The sequence below is a fragment of the Meles meles genome, chromosome 8 (assembly GCF_922984935.1).
Source record: "Meles meles chromosome 8, mMelMel3.1 paternal haplotype, whole genome shotgun sequence".
Lineage (NCBI taxonomy): Eukaryota > Metazoa > Chordata > Mammalia > Carnivora > Mustelidae > Meles > Meles meles.
In genome coordinates this window covers 86,618,051-86,637,635 of record NC_060073.1, presented here as the reverse complement: position 1 = coordinate 86,637,635, position 19,585 = coordinate 86,618,051, and the positions used below count along the sequence as shown (strand labels likewise).

Genomic DNA, 19,585 nt, shown 5'->3' with positions numbered 1-19,585 from the left:
CAGGCTCAGATATATGGAAAGAAGCCATCGTATTACACTACATGGGAATAAAACATGACCAAAGAAATCACCCAAGAGGACTGTTAGGTTGAAATCTATCAGAGAATGCACCGTCGCAGGGAACATCACATATATTGGGAGTAGAAGGGGGGAGGGTCATGGTCATATTTTACCTCTTTTCCTCTCTGAAGTTCACTGTTACAGAGAAATGTTCCAAATAAACAGCTATATAGATGGTCCAAAATGGTAATGAGAAAATATTCATTGAATTCAAATGCTGTAGGAAACTGCAAATTGAATACCACAAACACAAAATTATTAGGACATTTTTTCAAGCATATTCATCCCCATATATGGGTAGGTTCTTTGTAATATTTCTTAAAATTAGGTTAAACAATGTTCAAAACTATGTATTTCTAAGCCATTATGGCATTATCTGCTTCGTTCTCTGTTCAAAAATCACTCTACCACTTTTCTGAGATTTCTCCCCAAGAGAAATCCTTTTCTTGCACAGCAAGAGTTTGAATGGTGTGACCTTGGTGTTTCCGTATCTCCCTGTATCTGTTAATCCTAACCTTGGAGAGGGATGAATTTTGACTTTGGCAATTCTGACAACTCTTGGCCTTTCTTTGCCAAAAATGACCATAAACAACATAGTAAGATTTTCTTTAAATTTTCAGCAACATAGTTTTGGTTTCAGGGATTACACAAAAAATATCACTGTCTCCAGATAATGTCAGCAATGCACAAAAAATAAAGATCCAAGGCAGATGTGCAGATCATTTAAAAGCCAGCCTAGTCAAACCTGGGATCGGCAGTTCAGCAGCCTCTTTCTAACAAAAAGAAAATGCACTTCCTCTTTAACCTAGGACAAGAGCTTGACCAGGTATCTTTATATTACCTAAACAACAAATCTGGGGTGGGGGTGTACTTATCAAGGATGGAGGACAGATCCAGGAAGGGAAAGAGTTTGCATAATCCACCCTTATCCAGCTAATACTTCAAAATTTTTGAATAGTCTCCATGAAAATTGTACCAATTGCAGGACTGTGAAAAAGAAAGTCCACGAATATCCGGACTACAGATTTGGGGAATAAATACTGGTTCCAAGTCTTTCTTAGAATGATCCCTAGCTAGTAGTGCAAGAAAACGGCCTGAACCGCATGCACAAGGGATAGCAATGAAACCACCTTTGTCTCCACATTTCCTAAATTTAGAAGCAGATAACACAGCAAATTTCTCAAATGAGGAGGCTAACTAGACTGCCCTGAATGATCATTTCTGTGGCTGTGAAGCTGAACCAGGTGATCGGAGCACATGTCAACAAAAAGCCAATTACCTGTAAGAAACCTGGTCAAATCACAGTCACTCATTTACAAAATAAATCCCATCCCCTGTACTGTTACACACTCTTAACAGCCTTATTAGCCAACTGTGAATGCATTCTGACTCATTACACAGCCATCCAAAGGAGCTAAGCCTGTGATCAGTTTCTCATCTTTTCAACAAAAGCACATGCTCAGTCATGAGAAGAGAAGAGAAGAGAGCTGCAATGGCGGGCAGGTCCCTACCCCAAAACGGAGGCAGCGGAGCAGGAACTTCTGAGAGCAGAGGAGAAATATTTTCTCCTCCTAGCGGCTTTAGAATTGGAAGAGCCCTCCACCAACTGCTTCCTGACCCAGGAGTGAGGGGCTGGGGCCAAGGCTGGGGAAACAGGTAGAATCTGGCTAATTGCCACATAACCGATGTCACTTTCACAAGTGTGCTTACTTAAGTCTCTGCACAAAAGTTTAATTATTTACAAAACCAGTGATGGCCCATAAACATGCCTAACATGTTCTATGTTCCAGAATATCATATAGGAAAACAGAACTGAATGTCTTAACATCACTATATGATGTTTCTCCATCAGAGAAATGTAAGATGAAACTGATTTTCTATGCAGTAACTTAAGCTCAGAACTGGAGTGAAGCTGCTTTTAGGTCTACAGCGTGTAGTAAGTTAGCGAGGCAGGTACTTACTGCGTACTCTTCTATGCAAACAGCTGGCAAATGGGATTTTGTTTCTAACAAACATACCAGAACTAATATATTCGCACATGCTGCCCCTTTAGGGCAATTCCCCTGGGAGAGCAGTGCTCAGCCATGAATGCTGTCACGGTTTCAAACTGCTTTTTGAGCCTTTTCAAAGAGCATATTTAATTTTCACCAAGAGTCAAATGTTATTTAAAAATCAAATATGGTAATAGTCAATAGTGGCTCTTCTTGTTTTTGGTCAAACATCCAAAAAAGGACTGGCAAGGATTTGCAGAACTGCCATACAAACTCAAGGGCAATTCCAAAGGAAAAACTCAAACCTCGTCCAAGAAGTAGTAAACACCATTAAACTCTACAGGTTAAGTTTCTCCCCTTCTCCCAACACACCAAGAGCCTTTTATAGAACAAAACTCTAAGTGTCATACACATTAGCAGGTTATATTTTAAATTCCAGCCTCATCATTCCATCATCATACCAACTACAACACTGCATTTAACCCAGCAGCTTTCAAAATAATCCACCCAAACCGATATGCCACTGGGGGAAATGCTTATATAATTGGTATATTTCATCTGAAGATCACCATTCGTTTTCTTTTAATGAATTAATAGTGTTTTCTTGAAGCTAAAATGTAATCCTAAAGCAAAGCAGAGACAGCAACTGCCCTATTTTATATTCATGTGACGGTCTCACTAAAAACAAACCAGACTCCCAGTTGTCTGAAGTCTAATAAACCCTTGGGCAAATAATTAGCTGACATAGCAGTGATCTGTAGACAAGCTCTGGGACGATTTTTCTTGAGTTCAATATGTTTAAGACACCAACCCCTCGCCTCACTAGTGAAGTGATCCCATAGCAAAGCAGGTGTTTTTCAATCTCCCCCGCTATCTTTCCAAAAGACTAAATCCATTACCATTACTATTTCAAACCAGTTTGTTAGAAAGTTAATAGAAGGTCTAATAAACAATTTCTCTATGCCTAAGAACAAAAAGAACTGAGTCTATGACATATCTACCATATTCCCACGTAAATGTATTTTTCCATTCCTTAAAACAGGATTTTACTTTGCTCCAGTGAACTAGCCTGTTGCTTCATTTCTTCACCTCTACCTTCTCTAGCAATGTATAGACGACCTTCTGGGTAAATATTTTATAGTTAACTACTTGTCCAAAACAAAGGAGGAAACCTCTTGGGTTATTATTAATGCCACTGGTTGAAATGCTAATGGATCAAACTGTCAAGTGTTTAATATGATCTCCAAATAATGTTCTTTAACTTAGTTCATAAAGTAACAAGTAATAGTTCTATTACCAAGAAATCTTCCAAGAATTTCCACTTTACATGCAATTAGGATAATCACTGACCACACCTCCCAACTCTGGATGGCTTAAAAGAAAGATGTAAGAATGACTATCCCAGATAAGATACCTGTCTTGTCATCTGCCAGACACAGTCAATAAACTGAAGGAAAACAGGCGATCTGTCTGCATCTGCATGGTTCTTATCTCCATGGCCAAGTCTCTGCAGCAAAAAGAGGGAAAATCTGTATGAGCTTTGTGGGATTTTTCTTTTTCATATTTCCAATTAAAGTAATATCTTCCAGTATTTTTTAAAGTTCAAAAGTCTTTTTAAAAGAGCATGGGGGGCACCTGGGTGGCTCAGTGGGTTAAAGCCTCTGCCTTTGGCTCAGGTCATGATCCCAGGGTCCTGGGCTTGAGCCTCGCATCAGGATCCATGCTCAGTGGGGAGCCTGCTTCTCCCTCTGCCCCACTCTCTCGCCCACTCATTCTTTCTCTCTCTCTCAAAAATAAACAAAATCTTTAAGAAATTAATTAAATAAAAGAGCACAGCAAGGAAAATAGAAATCACTCATAGTCTTACCAAGCAGAAGTCTGTTACCATCTTGATGTACAAACTGCCATATTATTTACTGACATGAGATGCTTGTAATAGGAAATTACACCTTTAACAAGAGGAATCCAGATCTTAAGAGGTTGATAATGGAAGACAGGAGCAGTCAGACCTCAGAACCCCAGATTTTTTGTCCCAGAGATTTAATATTCCTTAAATATTAACAGATAATTGTCCAACAGCCTCAGGAAGCACCCGTCTCCTTTAACAATGTGGCCAGGGTGTGCAGGGGGGCCCTGTCATATCTTACCTCATCTGTCTTTATCAAGAAGAATCACATCAGCACAAACCCTTGAAAACCTTTAAAGAATGCTTGACATCTGCCTTCCAAGCATGTACTCGCCTCCTTTCTCAGTTTTTATCTCTTCTAAGGACCTTTGCCCCAGATGACTATAAAGGACCCTCCAACTCCAAAACAGTGATTCTAAAAGTCTGGTCCACAGATTACCAGGGGCCAGGGGTGGGGGTGAGGGGTAGGGGTGGGGGAGGGAGAGGGGTCTGTGATGTCAAAACTATTTTCATAATAATACTAAAACGTTATTTGCCTTTTTCAGTGCACTAATATTTACGCTGAGAGTGCAAAAGTGACGAAGGATAAAACTCTGGGTTCCATAGGAGCAATCAAGCAAGGCACTGGAATCCAGCTGCACAAGTAGTGTCAGACCCTGCCTTGCCACACACTCGCAGTCAAATGAAAGGGTGGGGAGAGCCAGTTTCCTTGATGAAGCAGTAAAAATTGATCCTGCTAAGTCTCTCCCCTTAAGGACAGCCTGTGTAACAAAATGGGAAAAACACATAATGTTCTGCAGCTGCAAACCTTAGCTGATGGTACAAAACACCACGTTTTCATGGAACATCATTTTGACTTGAAAGAACAACCGATATATATAAACTATGGTTATTAAGACTTGAAAGTCTTGCAGACTTTTTTTTAATGTACAAAGCAAATGTGTCATTTCAAGGAAAACTGATAAAATTCAAGCTTTCAAGCTTTGAGTGCACATTAGATTTTTCGGAAACTACTTGTCACAATAAGCTTGACAATAGACGTTTCTGATAAAATCACTGGTGATGCTCACAAATGAGATGATAGTCTGTAAGGAAATGCATTAATACTGGAAGAGCTGTGTTAAGTCAGTAAGTCAGTATTTTCCAAATAATCAACACCTGATATTACAGAATCACGCATGGGTAAAAGCTCTATTCAAAGCTCAAGACAGACCAATGGAATTTAATAGAAAGGACAATGAAAACCTCACTGATCTAGTTTTGGATTCCACATTACAAGAAACCTCGATGAAATCAGCATTTGTTAAATTTAGGCACAGTATGAAAGAATATCCACAATTCCCTAAAAAAGCTATCAAGACCCTCTCTGATTTCATCCTGCATATCTGTGTGTGGTCAGATTTTCCTCATTTACGTCAAGCAACAGCACACACTGCAATAAACTGAATGCAGAAGTAGTTGTGAAATTTGGCTCTGTTCTAATAAGCCAGACGTGAAAGGAATTTGCAAAAAATGTAAAACAATGCCACCCTTCACACTAATCTTTTTATTGTTGTTGTTTTGGAAAATACAATTCGTTTTCTTTAAAATGCTCTTTAGGCTAATATACAGTAGTACTATGTCCTGAATGTTTGTGTCCCCCCACCCCCCCACAAAAAATTCACATTGAAATCCTAATGTCAGATCTAATGGCAGGAGTCATTGTCTGGGAGCTGTCTGGGAGCTGCTAGTCATGAGGGTAGAAGCCCAGCAGAGGGGATTAGTGCTCTCATCAAAAGACCCTACAGGGGGCGCCTGGGTGGCTCAGTAGGTTAAGCCTCTGCCTTCCGCTCAGGTCATGGTCTCGGGGTCCTGAGATCGAGTTCCGCATCGGGCTGTCTGCTCAGCAGAGAGCCTACTTCCTCCTCTCTCTCTCTCTCTCTGTCTACTTGTGATCTGTCAAACAGATGAATAAAATCTTAAAAAAAAAATAAAAATAAAGACCCCTCAGAGCTCATTGGTTCTCTTTACCACATGAGGACATAGAGGTTGACAATCTACAACCCACAATCTACAGCCTTCCACAGAACCTGACTATGCTGACACCCTGACCTTGAATTTCCAGCCTTCAAAACCATGAGAAATAAATTTCTATTAAAATTTTACAAGCCACCCAGTTTGTGGTATGACGTTAACAGCAATCCAAACAGACTTAGATTTATTATTTCATTAATATTTATACATTTTTAAAAATTTAATTTCTAGGGCTGCCTGGGTGGCTCAGTGGGTTAAGCCTCTACCTTCGGCTCGGGTCGTGATCCCAGGGTCCTGAGATTGAGCCCCGCATCGGGCTCTCTGCTCAGCGGGGAGCCTGCTTCCCTTTCTCTCTCTCTCTCTCTACCTACTTGTGATCTCTCTCTGCCAAATAAACAAATAAAATCTTTAAAAAAATTTTAATTTCTAATATGACAAATATTGGTAGATATAAACCACATAAACGAAGTTCTTTGGGGTCATCAATAATTGTTAAGAATGGAAAGAGATCCTGACAATGAAAAGCTTGAGACTCACTGCCCTTCATTAACCAGGTGAATGTACCCTCTTGACCAGCTGTCCTTTAATTGTCAAATTCTGCTTTCAGATAAAGTGGGGGTGGGGGGAGAGGGGATGGAGTAGGGAACCAGAGTTAGCAATCTAGGAATCCACAGCAATTTCCAATGGCCTTAAATGTTTACTATTTTGATCACACTGATATAAACACATGAAGCTCTGGATGACTAAAACTTCATTCTTTGAAGTAAGAGGGTTTTTGTAATGTGTTTTTTCATTGTAAGTATATTTTAGAGAGAAATGAAAAATGTGAGCCATCTGAAAAGATCCTCCAAAAGCCGAGTTTTATTTAACAGTTCAAGTTCAAAAAAGCAGACTACTTTAAATTTGTCTGCTTCCTTCAAGTTAACTGTTGAACTCTTGAACAGCATGAATGGGCCAAGCGAGTTCACTTAAATGTGGATTTTTTTTTACAGAACTGTAAAAGTGTTTTCTCTTCCTTATGATTTTCTTAGTAGCATTTCCTTTTGTCAGCTTCCTTTATTATAAGAATACAGTACATCATGCATACAACATACAAAATAGGTGTTAATTGTTTATCTTATTGGGAAGGCTTCCATCAACCACAGGCTACAGGGAGTTAGGTTCCGGGGAGGAGTCAACAGTTACATGTGGAGTTTTGACTGCACCCCTCTCCCCCACACTGTGCATTGTGCAAGGGTCATCTGTATTTGTAAACACCGCTGGTACGGCCTGGTAACTACAGAATAGTACATGTTAACTTTCGAGTCAGCATCTGGGTAAACATCTTTCAGAAAGTCTTTCAGCTACTCTAGGAATGCGCTGCCAGGAGCCACGCACACTCTCAGTGGCTCCAACGCCTCTGATAATCTAACTCTCCCCTTCCATGATTCTCTAACCCCACCCTTCCCTCAACTCTACTTTTGCCAAGCTCAGTGTCATCTAGACTTTTGGTCACCCTGTTCCTCCTTTGGGGGAAAATATTCCTACTCCTCACTCTTTAAAATCTGTGATTACAACTAACACAGATGAATAATACATGAAAAACAAGGCCTACACGCTTACTGTTCTCGAGTTTTCTGATTGCAAATTTAGTGTTTAGCAGAAACACAGCTAAAAACCACATGAATGTTTATTTAATTAAAAGGTGCATGATTCCAAAGTATGATGTAGCAAAAAAGCAAAAGTGAAAGCTGAATGCCCTTTGAAAGGGACATAATAAACCCATTCCTCTATTTTAGGAACCGTGATTAGTTCTGGGTACCACACTTGGTGAAAAACATGACCAAAGTCCAGAGGACAACTGGGGTGAAGAGGGGATTGAGATGGGAAAACAATGAAGAAAATTAATGTTTAGCCAGAAGAACTGAAGTTATGCATGACATGGGTACTCACATACTTCTGAATATTTGAAGGGCTATTTCATTTGGTTAAGTAGTCATATCTACTTACTACATTCAAAGGGGGAATGGGAAGTAAACTTTGGTTCACTATGAGAAAGAACTTTCTAGTAGGTAGACTTTCTGAAGGAGACTGGATAGCCCGAGGAAGAGCCTGGCTGCTGATTTCTGGAGGTATTAATGCAGAAACTATACAATCATTTCATGGGGACACCACAGAAGACACTCAACACTGAATGCCTGGACACTGAGGTCCTGCCAACTCAGATTTGAGATGAATGACAACATCAAAATAAATTCTGAGGCAAAGAGAGGGCAGGAAAATGTCATTCCCATAAAACCAACTGCAGCACTCTCCATATGTATACTCATTACAGTGTTAGTGCTTTAAGAGAATAATCAAAAAGCCGTTTTATTTCCCACTCTGAGGGAAATTTTCGTTTTTTTCTCTGATATTTCTTTTGGTCTCAGCCTGATTTTTTTTAAACCCTGTCCTGTGTGAGCATTGCTACTTGGAAGTATTCTTAAATTAAGAATAATAATTAAGCCATCCTCAGCTCCTTTTGCATCGAGATCAGAAGTGACCTGTAATTCTGTAACCACACCTGCTAATCTGCATTTGAAGGCAGAGATACCTGCACAGATGAAGGAATGGTATCTAATAAAGGAATGGTATCTAATGTCTCCCCCAGCAGGGACCACAGAAGAGACCGAGCCGGACACTGTCCCGACAGCCCTGGTCAGACTGCCCACCCACAAGAGGCTATCCTAACGCTTTCCACAACTAACAAGAATATTCTCTCTAGAAGTTTACCCCTTTAGTATGAAGAAGTGGTTTTCGACAAGTATCTAGTGAATAAAAGGCCCTGTTTTCACACGCCTCATGTAGGATGCATGTGACACTGCGAGTCAAGGTTCTATACTCACAAGCTGAAATCGATGTCCAAAGCTCAGCCACTCTTTCTCCACAAGGACCTCAAAGCCTCGGATGCTTCGATAGTAGCCATCCAGCATGAGCATGGCCAGGGACGTCAGCTGGGCTGTGCGGTCCCAGCCGTCGCTGCAGTGCACCACCACAGACGTCTTCCCAGACTCGACTTTGTCAGCGATCCGAAGAGCCCCTGCGAGAATAAGCTGCAAGATAGAGTTTTCAGTGAAATTTTTTAAAAATTAAGTGCTTCCTAGACAAACCATAAGTGACTCTTAATCTCACAAAACAAACTGGGGGTTTTGGGGGGAGGTGGGGTTGGGAGAGGGGGAGGGGGGTTATGGACATTGGGGAGGGTGTGTGCTGTGGTGAGTGCTGTGAAGTGTGTAAACCTGGCGATTCACAGACCTGTACCCCTGGGGATAAAAATACATTACATGTTTATAAAAAAATAAGAAATAAATAAAATCTTTAAAAAAAAAATTAAGTGCTTCCTTCTTCAAAAGTAACAAATACAGTTTTATTACGGAAAACTGTCTCAATAACACATGGAGAAAAAAGCCCCTTCCTAAACAGAATTTTTGTAAGTGGCAGAAGATTTTGCCTTCATTGCAAGAAAAATCTCATAAATGCAGGTTCCTATTAATCCACACAATGAAAGAGCCAAATGAAGGGTACGTTTTGGTACTGTACAAATCAAAAGTATGAGTGAGAGAAAAGGATTGTTTTTTTTTTAAGATTTTATTAATTTTTTTTTATTTGTTTATTTACAGCATAACAGTGTTCATTGTTTTGGCATCACACCCAGTGCCCTCCCCACTACCCACCACCTTGTTCCTCAACCTCCCACCCCCCCCCGCCCCTTCAAAACCCTCTGGTTGTTTTTCAGAGTCCATAGTCTCTCATGGTTCATCTCCCCTTCCAGTTTCCCTCAACTCCCTCTCCTCTCCATCTCCCCATGTCCACTGTGTTCTTTGTTATGCTCCACAAATAAGTGAGACCATATGATACTTGACTCTCTCTGCTTGACTTATTTCGCTCAGCATCATCTCTTCCAGTCCCGTCCATGTTGCTACAAAAGTTGGGTATTCGTCCTTTCTGATGGAGGCATAATACTCCATTGTGTATATGGACCACATCTTCCTTATCCATTCATCTGTTGAAGGGCATCTTGGTTCTTTCCACAGTTTGGCGACCGTAGCCATTGCTGCAATAAACATTGGGGTACAGATGGCCCTTCTTTTCACTACATCTGTATCTTTGGGGTAAATACCCAGCAGTGTAATTGCAGGGTCATAGGGAAGCTCTGTTCTTAATTTCTTCAGGAATCTCCACACTGTTCTCCAAAGTGGCTGCACTAACTTGCATTCCCACCAACAGTGTAAGAGGGTTCCCCTTCCTCCACATCCTCTCCAACACATGTTGTTTCCTGTCTTGCTAATTTTGGCCATTCTAACTGGTTTCAGGTGGTATCTCAATGTGGTTTTAATTTGAATCTCCCTGATGGCTAGTGATGATGAACATTTTTTCATGTGTCTGATAGCCATTTGTATGTCTTTGTTGGAGAAGTGTCTGTTCATATCTTCTGCCCCTTTTTTGATATGATTATCTGTTTTGTGTGTGTTGAGTTTGAGAAGTTCTTTATAGATCCTGGATATCAACCTTTTGTCTGTACTGTCATTTGCAAATATCTTCTCCCATTCCGTGGGTTGGCTTTTTGTTTTTTGACTGTTTCCTTTGCTGTGCAGAAGCTTTTGATCTTGATGAAGTCCCAAAAGTTCATTTTTGCTTTTGTTTCCTTGGCCTTTGGAGACATATCTTGAAAGAAGTTGCTGTGGCTGATATCGAAGAGGTTACTGCCTATGTTCTCCTCTAGGATTCTGATAGATTCCTGTCTCATGTTGAGGTCTTTTATCCATTTCGAGTTTATCTTTGTGTACGGTGTAAGAGAATGGTCGAGTTTCATTCTTTTACATATAGCTGTCCAGTTTTCCCAGCACCATTTATTGAAGAGACCGTCTTTTTTCCATTGAATATTTTTTCCTGTTTTGTCGAAGATTATTTCACCATAGAGTTGAGGGTCCATATCTGGGCTCTCCACTCTGTTCCACTGGTCTATGTGTCTGTTTTTATGCCAGTACCATGCTGTCTTGGTGATCACAGCTTTGTAGTAAAGCTTGAAATGGGGTAACGTGATGCCGCCAGTTTTGTTTTTGTTTTTCAACATTTCCTTAGCAATTCGGGGTCTCTTCTGATTCCATACAAATTTTAGGATTATTTGCTCCAGCTCTTTGAAAAATACCGCTGGAATTTTGATCGGAATGGCATTAAAAGTATAGATTGCTCTAGGCAGTATAGACATTTTAACAATGTTTATTCTTCCAATCCAAGAGCATGGAACGGTCTTCCATCTTTTTGTGTCTTCTTCAATTTCTTTCATGAGTGTTCTGTAGTTCCTCGAGTACAGGTCCTTTACCTCTTTGGTTAGGTTTATTCCCAGGTATCTTATGGTTCTTGGTGCTATAGTAAATGGAATCAATTCTCTAATTTCCCTTTCTGTATTTTCATTGTTAGTGTATAAGAAAGCCACTGATTTCTGTACAATGACTTTGTAAAGGATTCAGTTTTAAAGAGATCTGTTTCTAAGAATCTTCAAATACTCCATTACCTATTTCAATAAAAAAATATGCCAAGTGAAGTCATACACATTACTTACACAATCCCTAACTAACCAAAACAGAATAAAGAGAAAAGCACTAAAATTGGATCTCTTACCCTATAGCTTTTGAGCATTTATTTTACTATTTTTATATATGTCACATAGCTTACAGCAAGCTCAGTATAAAACTCGTAGCTACTTTTCTGTATTAATATGAATGAAAAATTCTCATCAGATCCATATATTACTATGTCAACCTAACTGGTATTTAAAATAATTTCAGATTTTTTTAAAAATATGCAGACACTGCAAAATAATTAATTTTTCTGAAGCTGAACTTGAGTTAAAACTAGACAGAATTAGATATAGCCAAATAAGCAGCACAAAAGCACAATATTCTTTAAAATGAATAATACAGTTCTCTTCTTCTCTGCAATGGCTAGACCATCCATACTCAGAGAACAGTGTGGGTCCACAAACATGGATCAGAATGAAAGAGATTCACTAGGGTCGGACAATCTCATGATGACCTCCTTTTCATTGTAACTATAGGCATATTCTGGAAATGGGGTACTCTGAAGCAATGTCAATCTTGACTATGCACCAGAGTCACCTGTGAGCAATTTTTTAAGTGTCTGGGCCCCATCTTCACTAGTCCTAGCTTACTACTTTATAAATGTCTTCCACTTGTAATTTAGTGGATTTTGAGACTTATGAATCACTGACCCAAAGTTATTAGAACAGCTGGAAAGTTAAGACCATGGTCGCCATCCCACCTTGCTTCCCTCCTTCCTTCCCTTATAAAATAAACATTTTGGAGCCCCTTTCCATGTGGCAGGTTCTGCTCCAGGTGCTAGAGACAGAGCAGTGAACCAAACAGAAAAAGAGCTAGTACATTCTACTCAGGTGAGGCCAGCCAGAAGCAAGTAAATAAGAAAATACAGACTGAGCCGGAGAGCAGGAAGTGAGAGCACCCTGCCAGTGGAGCTGTTACTTGTAAGGTGTGGTGAGGAAAGGCCTTTCTGAGAAGGTGGTATTTGCGCAGAGCTCTGAAGAAGGTGAGGAGGTAAGCTTTGCTGCTGTGAGGACTACGTGTGGAGAAGGCAGGCCAGGCACAGCCGGATCTCCTCTGCCTCTAAGGGGACCTGCTTGTTGTCAGAGTGAGCTTTCTGGAGAAGCTATCATATGCGCAGCCATTTACAGATGCCGACACTGCAATTCATGTTCGCTTCCAATGAAGTGTCCCTGTTTTCTATTTACACTTCATGCGCTGCAACAGATGGGCCCCCAGGGAACATGCTCCCTGCCTGAGGAGAGTGTGCACTCTGCTACATTCAAGCTTCTAAGCATCTGGAAGAGAAAGAATAAAATTAATCTCTAATTCTCAGTTAGATCAAATTGGCCTTCTCTTCAGTTCTGTCCAAATTTGAGGAATTCTAATGTGAGCACATGTCTGCTCCTTACCCTTTATTTCACAGTATGAACATGTGTACGGCTCCAGAGTCTCCATCTTGGGACGCTGTGTTACTGAGATTCAGACCACGTCTGAGCAAAGTATGTAACTGTACAAAGTGCAATCACATCTGCTGCTCCAAACATGACAGTGACAGGCTGGGCACACTAGCGTTCACGGGGTAGACTCCACATCATTTAGCCTCTTCGCCTCCCTCACACACATGGTGCTGCCCTAGCTCCTGAGGGGTCCAAAAAGTTAACAAATTATCCAGCCCAGGTTTCCATGAATTAGGAATATATACTGACTGACACAAGACCATTAAATGAAGTGTAAGGTCGTACCTGATGAGCTGGAAAGAGAAAGCAAAGTGAAAGTGCAGAGAAAATGGAAGAGAAGTCAGAACTGGGGTGTGAAGGACGAGAAGAATTCAGACAGAGCTGGGAAGGGAGCGGGAGAGAGGACCACAACAGAACCAAATGCGCAATACAGGAAACTCATTCATTCAAGCAACACACCTTAGAAGTACTTACAATTTTCAAAGGAGTTATCATTTTTCATCGTATAGAAAGATACCTTCATCTTACAGTTCAATTGTAAGAAGAGTGTGGAAATAGAGGGGTAGAGAAACCCCTTGTCTGATACCCTGTAATAATATAAGGGAATAATAACAAATACCGAACCTTAATATGTTCAAGCCAGTGAGTAGATTCCAAGTTAGACAGCCAGTGAGTCTCCTCAATGTTAGGGTACACAATCTCCTTAAGTTTTCGTAAAGATTCTCTCATAACATGAATATTGTGGATATCCAGAAAAACTAGTTCTGCATTTTGATAGGCATCTTCACTCTCGTAACCTCCACCCTTTGCCTGGGAAAAAAGCAAACACCACAGGAAATCATAAATGAAGGTACACCCACTCTGAACAGGTGCCACAAAATATCCAATAGCATGACAGATACATATTACTTTTTTTTAAAGATCTTATTTATTTGAGAGAAAGATCGACAGAGAGCACAAGCAGAGGTGGGGGAATGGCAGGGACAGAGGGAGAGGCAGAAGCAGACTCCCTGCTAAGCAGGGAGCCCGACGCGGGGCTCGATCCCGGGAATCCAGGATGATGACCTGAGCTGAAGTCAGATGCTTAACCAACTGTGCTACCCTGGCACCCCAGTGATACATATTACTGATGAACAGGAAAACTCCATGGAAAATGTCAACAGGTCAGGACATTGTAACACAGCCACTCTCACTACACGTTTTTCTTTATAAAACAGGAATATATACTCTGACTTTCTTATGTGGTTGTTATAAAATTTAAATGTGATACCATATATGAAGGTCCTTCAACATGTTAAAGCACTAAACTTTTCCCACTGATATTTCCAGTTCTACCCAAACATAATTTATTAGAGAAGGCTGAAATCACTGGCTCTGTGTGCAGAGACAACATCTAGTTCTTTTCATACTGGCCCATGATTCTTCACCTCCTATCCTTGTCACCTCATTTTAATCGGAATATTTGCAAGATGCCTTGCAATCACAGTGACTTGCCTCTATTTCAACCACATAATTATTTCCAAATAAAAAGACAGAACAGGTATAAAAGCATAGAATACCATAGTATATTAGTATCTCTATCCTCAAATACTTAAATCTACATCCACAGAACGGGATGAGAAATATTTGGTGTTCAAAATACACAGTGGCTGAAAAGAACTCATTTATTTATTTATTTTGAGAGGCTGAAACTTTTTTTATTAATTATTTTTATTAATATATAATGTATTGTTTGACCCAGGGGTATAGGTCTGTAAATTGTCAGGCTTACACAATTCATAGCACTCACCATATCATATACCATCCCCAATGTCCACAACCCAACCACCCTCTCTATACACTCCCTCCCCACAGCAACTCTCAGTTTGTTTTGTGAGATTAAGAATCTCTTATGGTTTGTCTCCCTCCTAATCCAAACTTGTTACATTTTTTCCTTCCCTACCCCCCAAACTCCCCACTCTGTCTCTCAAGTTCCTCATATCAGGGAATTCAAATGATAATTTTCTTTCTCTGATTGACTTATTTTGCTCAGCATAATACCCACAACTTCCAACCATGTCCTTCCAAATTGTAAAATTTCATTTCTTTTGATGGCTGCATAGTATTCCATTGTATATATATACTACATCTTCTTTATCCATTCATCTGTTGATGGACATCTAGGTTCTTTCCATCGTTTGGCTATTGTGGATGTTGCTACTGCAAACATTCGGGGGCATGTGCCCCTTCAGATCACTACATTTTTATCTTTCGGGTAAATACCCAGTAGTGCGACTCTCTACCTAGTGGTAGAATAATAGGGTAGCTCTATTTTCAACTTTTTGAGGAACCTCCATGCTGTTTGTCAGAGTGGCTCACCAGCTTGCATTCCCACCAACAGTGTAGGAGGGTTCCCCTTTCTCTGCATCCTCACCAACTTCTGTTGTTTCCTGATTTGTTAATTTTAGCCATTCTGACTAGTGTGAGGTGGTATCTCATTGTAGTATTGATTTGTACTTCCCTGATGCCAAGTGACGTGGAGCACTTTTTCATGTGTCTGTTGGCCGTCTGGATGTCTTCTTTGCAGAAATGTCTGTTCATGTCCTCTGCCCACTTCTTGATTGGATTCTTTGTTCTTTGGGTGTGAGTTTGATAATTTCTTTATAGATTTTGGATACTAGCCCTTTATCTGATATGCCATTTGCAAATATCTCTCCCATTCTGTCAGCTGTTTCTTGGTTTTGTTGACTGTTTCCTTTGCTGTGCAAAAGCTTTTGATCTTGATGAAGTCCCAATAGTTCATTTTTGCCCTTGCTTCCCTTGCCTCTAGCAATGTTTCTAGGAAGAAGTTGCCGTGGCTGAGGTCAAAGAGGTTGCTGCCTGTGTTTCTTCTCAAGGATTTTGATGGATTTCTGTCTCACATTGAGATTTTTCATCAATTTTGAGTCTATTTTGTGTGTGGCGTAAGGAAATGATCCAGTTTCATTTTTCTGCATGTGGCTATCCAATTTTTCCAACACCATTTGTTGAAAAGACTGTCTTTTTTCCAGTGGACATTCTTTCCTGCTTTGTCAAAGAGTAGTTAACCATACACTTGAGGTTCTATTTCTGGGTTCTCTATTCTGTTCCATTGATCTATGTGTCTGTTTTTGTGCCAGTACCATACTGTCTTAATAATGACAGCTTTGTAATAGAGCTTGAAGTCTGGAATTGTGATTCCACCAACTTTGCTTTTCTTTTTCAACATCCCTCACTATTCGGGGTTTTTCTGGTTCCATATAAATTTTAGGATTATTTGTTCCATTTCTTTGAAAAAAAAATAGATGGTATTTTGATAGGGATTGCATTAAATGTGTAGATTGCTATACATAGCATAGACATTTTCACAATATTTGTTTTCCCAATACATGAGCATGGAATGTTTTTCCATTTCTTTGCTTCTTCCTCAATTTCTTTCATGTACTTTATAGTTTTCTGAGTACAGATTCTTTGTCTCTTTGGTTAGGTTTATTCCTAGGTATCTTATGGTTTGGGGTGCAATTGTAAATGGGACAGACTCCTTAATTTCTCTGTCTTCTGTCTTGCTGTTGGTATATAGAAATGCAGCCAATTTCTGTGCATTGATTTTATATCCTGACACTTTACTGAATTCCTATAGAAGTTCTAGCAGTTTTGGAGTGGAGTCTTTTGGGTTTTCCACGTAAGGTATCATATCATCTGCAAAGAGTGAGAGTTTGACTTCTTCTTTGCCGATTTGGATGCCTTTTTTTTTCTTTTTGTTGTCTGATTGCTGAAGCTAGGACTTCTAGTACTATGTTGAATAGCAGTGGTGGTAGTGGACATCCCTGCCATGTTCCCGATCTTAGCAGAAAAGCTCTCAGTTTTTCCCCATTGAGAATAATATTCGTTGTGGGTATTTCATACATGGCTTTGAGGATATTGAAGCATGTACCCTCTATCCCTACACTTTGAAGAGTTTTGATCAAGAAAGGATGCTATACTTTGCCAAATGCTTTTTCAGCATTTACTGAGAGTATCATTTGGTTCTTGTTCTTTCTTTTATTAATGTATTGTATCACACTGATTGATTTGCAGATGTTGAACCAAACTTGCAGCCCAGGAATAAATCCCACTTGGTCGTGGTGAATAATCCTTTTAATGCACTGTTGGATCCTACTGGCTAGTATTTTGGTGAGAATTTTTGCATCTGTGTTCATCAAGGATATTGGTCTGTAATTCTCTTTTTTGATGGGGTCTTTGGTTTGGCGATCAAGGTAATGCTGGCATAAAATGAGTTTGGAATTTTTCCCTCCAATTCTATTTCTTCGAACAGTTTCAGGGGAATAGGTATTAATTCCTCTTTAAAAAGTTTGGTAGAATTCCCTTGGGAAGCTGTCTGGCCTTGGGCTCTTGTTTCTTAGGAGACTTTTGATGACTGCTTCAATCTCCTTACTGGTTAATGGGTCTGTTCAGGTTTTCTGTTTCTTCTTGGTTCAGTTTCGGTAGTTTATATGTTTCTAGGAATGCATCCATTTCTTCCAGATTGTCAAATTTGCTGGCGTAGAGCTGCTCATAATATGTTCTTGTAATTATATTTCTTTGGTGTTGGTTGTGATCTCTCCTCTTTCATTCATGATTTTATTTATTTGGGTCCTTTCTCTTTTCTTTTTGATAAGTCTGGCCAGGGCTTATCAATTTTATTAATTCTTTTGGTAAAAAAGCTCCTAGTTTCGTTGACCTGTTCTACTATTCTTTTGATTTCTATATCATTTCTGCTCTGATCTTTATTATTTCTCTTCTCCTGCTGGGTGTAGACTTTCTTTGCTGTTCTTTCTCCAGCTCCTTTGGGTGTAGGGTTAGGTTGTGTGCTTGAGACCTTTCTTGTTTCTTGAAAAAGGCTTGTATCACTATATACTTTCCTCTCAGGACCACCTTTGCTGTGTCCCACAGATTTTGAACAGTTGTTTTTTCATTTTCATATGTTTCTATGAATTTTTTCAATTCTTTAATTTCCTGGTTGACCTATTCATTCTTTCGTAGGATGCTCTTTAGCCTTCATGTATTTGAGTTCTTTCCACCTTTCCTCTTGTGACTGAGTTCTAGCTTCAGAGCATTGTGTTCTGAAAATATGCAGGGAATGATCCCAATCTTTTGGTACTGGCTGAGACCCGATTTGTGACCCAGGATGTGATCTATTCTGGAGAATGTCCCATGTGCACTAGAGAAGAATGTGTGTTCTGTTCCTTTGGGACGGAATGTTCTGAATATATCTGTGATGTCCATCTGGTCCAGTGTGTCATTTGAGGCCTTTATTTCCTTGTTGATCTTTTGCTTGGATGATCTGTCCATTTCAGTGAAGGGGGGTGTTAAAGTCCCCTACTGTTACTGTATTATTGTTGATGTGTTTCTTTAATTTCATTATTAATTGGTTTATATAGTTGGCTGCTCCCATGTTAGAGGCATAGATATTTAAAATTGTTAGATCTTCTTGTTGGACAGACCCTTTAAGTATGACACAGTGTCCTTTCTCATCTTTATTATTGGCTTAAAATCTAATTTATCTGATATAAGGATTGCCACTCCTGCTTTCTTTTGATGTCCATTAGCATAGTAAATTGTTTTCCACCCCCTGGTCTTGGCTGGATATTCTTGCTGATCTTCTAGGGGAGGGGCCTGTTGCAGTGAGTATCAAATGTCTTTGCCCCAGGCGGAATTGCACTGCCCTGCCCTTACCAGGGGCGAGGCTAAGTAATCTGCTCAGGTTCTCTCTTGGTAGCTTTTGTTCCCTGAATGCTTTCCATAGAGTTCTGGAGGACAGGAATAAAAATGGCGGCCTCCCAATCTCTGGCCCAGAGAAGCCAAGAACGTGGTGCCTCACTCCTCAGTGTGCCCTCAGGGGAAAGCAGTCAATCCCTTACATCTCCCTGGTCTCTGGGCACACTCCAGGCTCACCCAGCTTGCGACTGACCGTTTCTATCTCTAGTGCACAGCCCCGTTTGTGGAGTCTCCAAACTGAACAGATTCCTGCCACGGTTCCTATGCCACTGCTCCTGGAGGAGGAAGGAGGGTTTCTCCCCAGATCTGCCATTTGTGGGGGTCCCTGCTCAAAGAGCAGTGGTCTGACTGTGCCTTGGATCACGGTTTAAGGTAACCCCAATCTGAAAGCTCACTCTTTGGCTCTGTCTCTGCAGCTGGCTTCCCTACTCTGATACCGGGAAGCTTTGCCACGCTCAGACACCCCTGGTCTTTCTGTGACCCCACGGGACCTGAGACCACACTTTCCCTGTGAGGTCTCCACCCCTGCTTAGCCTCTGGAGTGATGTCCCTCAGTGGAGCAGACTTCTACTAAAAGTTCTGATTTTGTGCTCTATTGCTCTACCACCTTCCAGGTTTATCTTCCCATTGCTTTGGATTCACTTTTCCGCACATCCTACCTTCCAAAAGTGGTCGTTTTTCTGTTCCTAGAATTGCTCTTTTTCTATTCTATCTCCTGTTGAATTTGTAGGTGTTCGGAATGGTTTGATAACTATCTAGCTGAACTCCTGGGACCTGATGTCATTTTAGTCTGCTACTCCTATGCCATCTTGGCCCCACACCTTT

General features: G+C 40.4%; 1 protein-coding gene across 4 annotated transcripts in view; it reads right to left on the bottom strand.

The window, feature by feature from the left end:
- MTMR2 (myotubularin related protein 2) overlaps window positions 1-19,585 on the bottom strand; it is a 128,629-nt gene that overhangs the window by 3,051 nt on the left and 105,993 nt on the right. For all 4 annotated transcript variants that reach the window (XM_046014971.1, XM_046014972.1, XM_046014969.1 and 1 more), the window contains 4 exons: window positions 13,631-13,816; window positions 8,835-9,041; window positions 3,466-3,558; window positions 174-287 (listed from right to left, as the gene is read on the bottom strand). In XM_046014971.1, coding sequence (XP_045870927.1) covers window positions 174-287; window positions 3,466-3,558; window positions 8,835-9,041; window positions 13,631-13,816 — 600 coding nt within the window. The remainder of the gene's footprint in view (window positions 1-173; window positions 288-3,465; window positions 3,559-8,834; window positions 9,042-13,630; window positions 13,817-19,585) is intronic.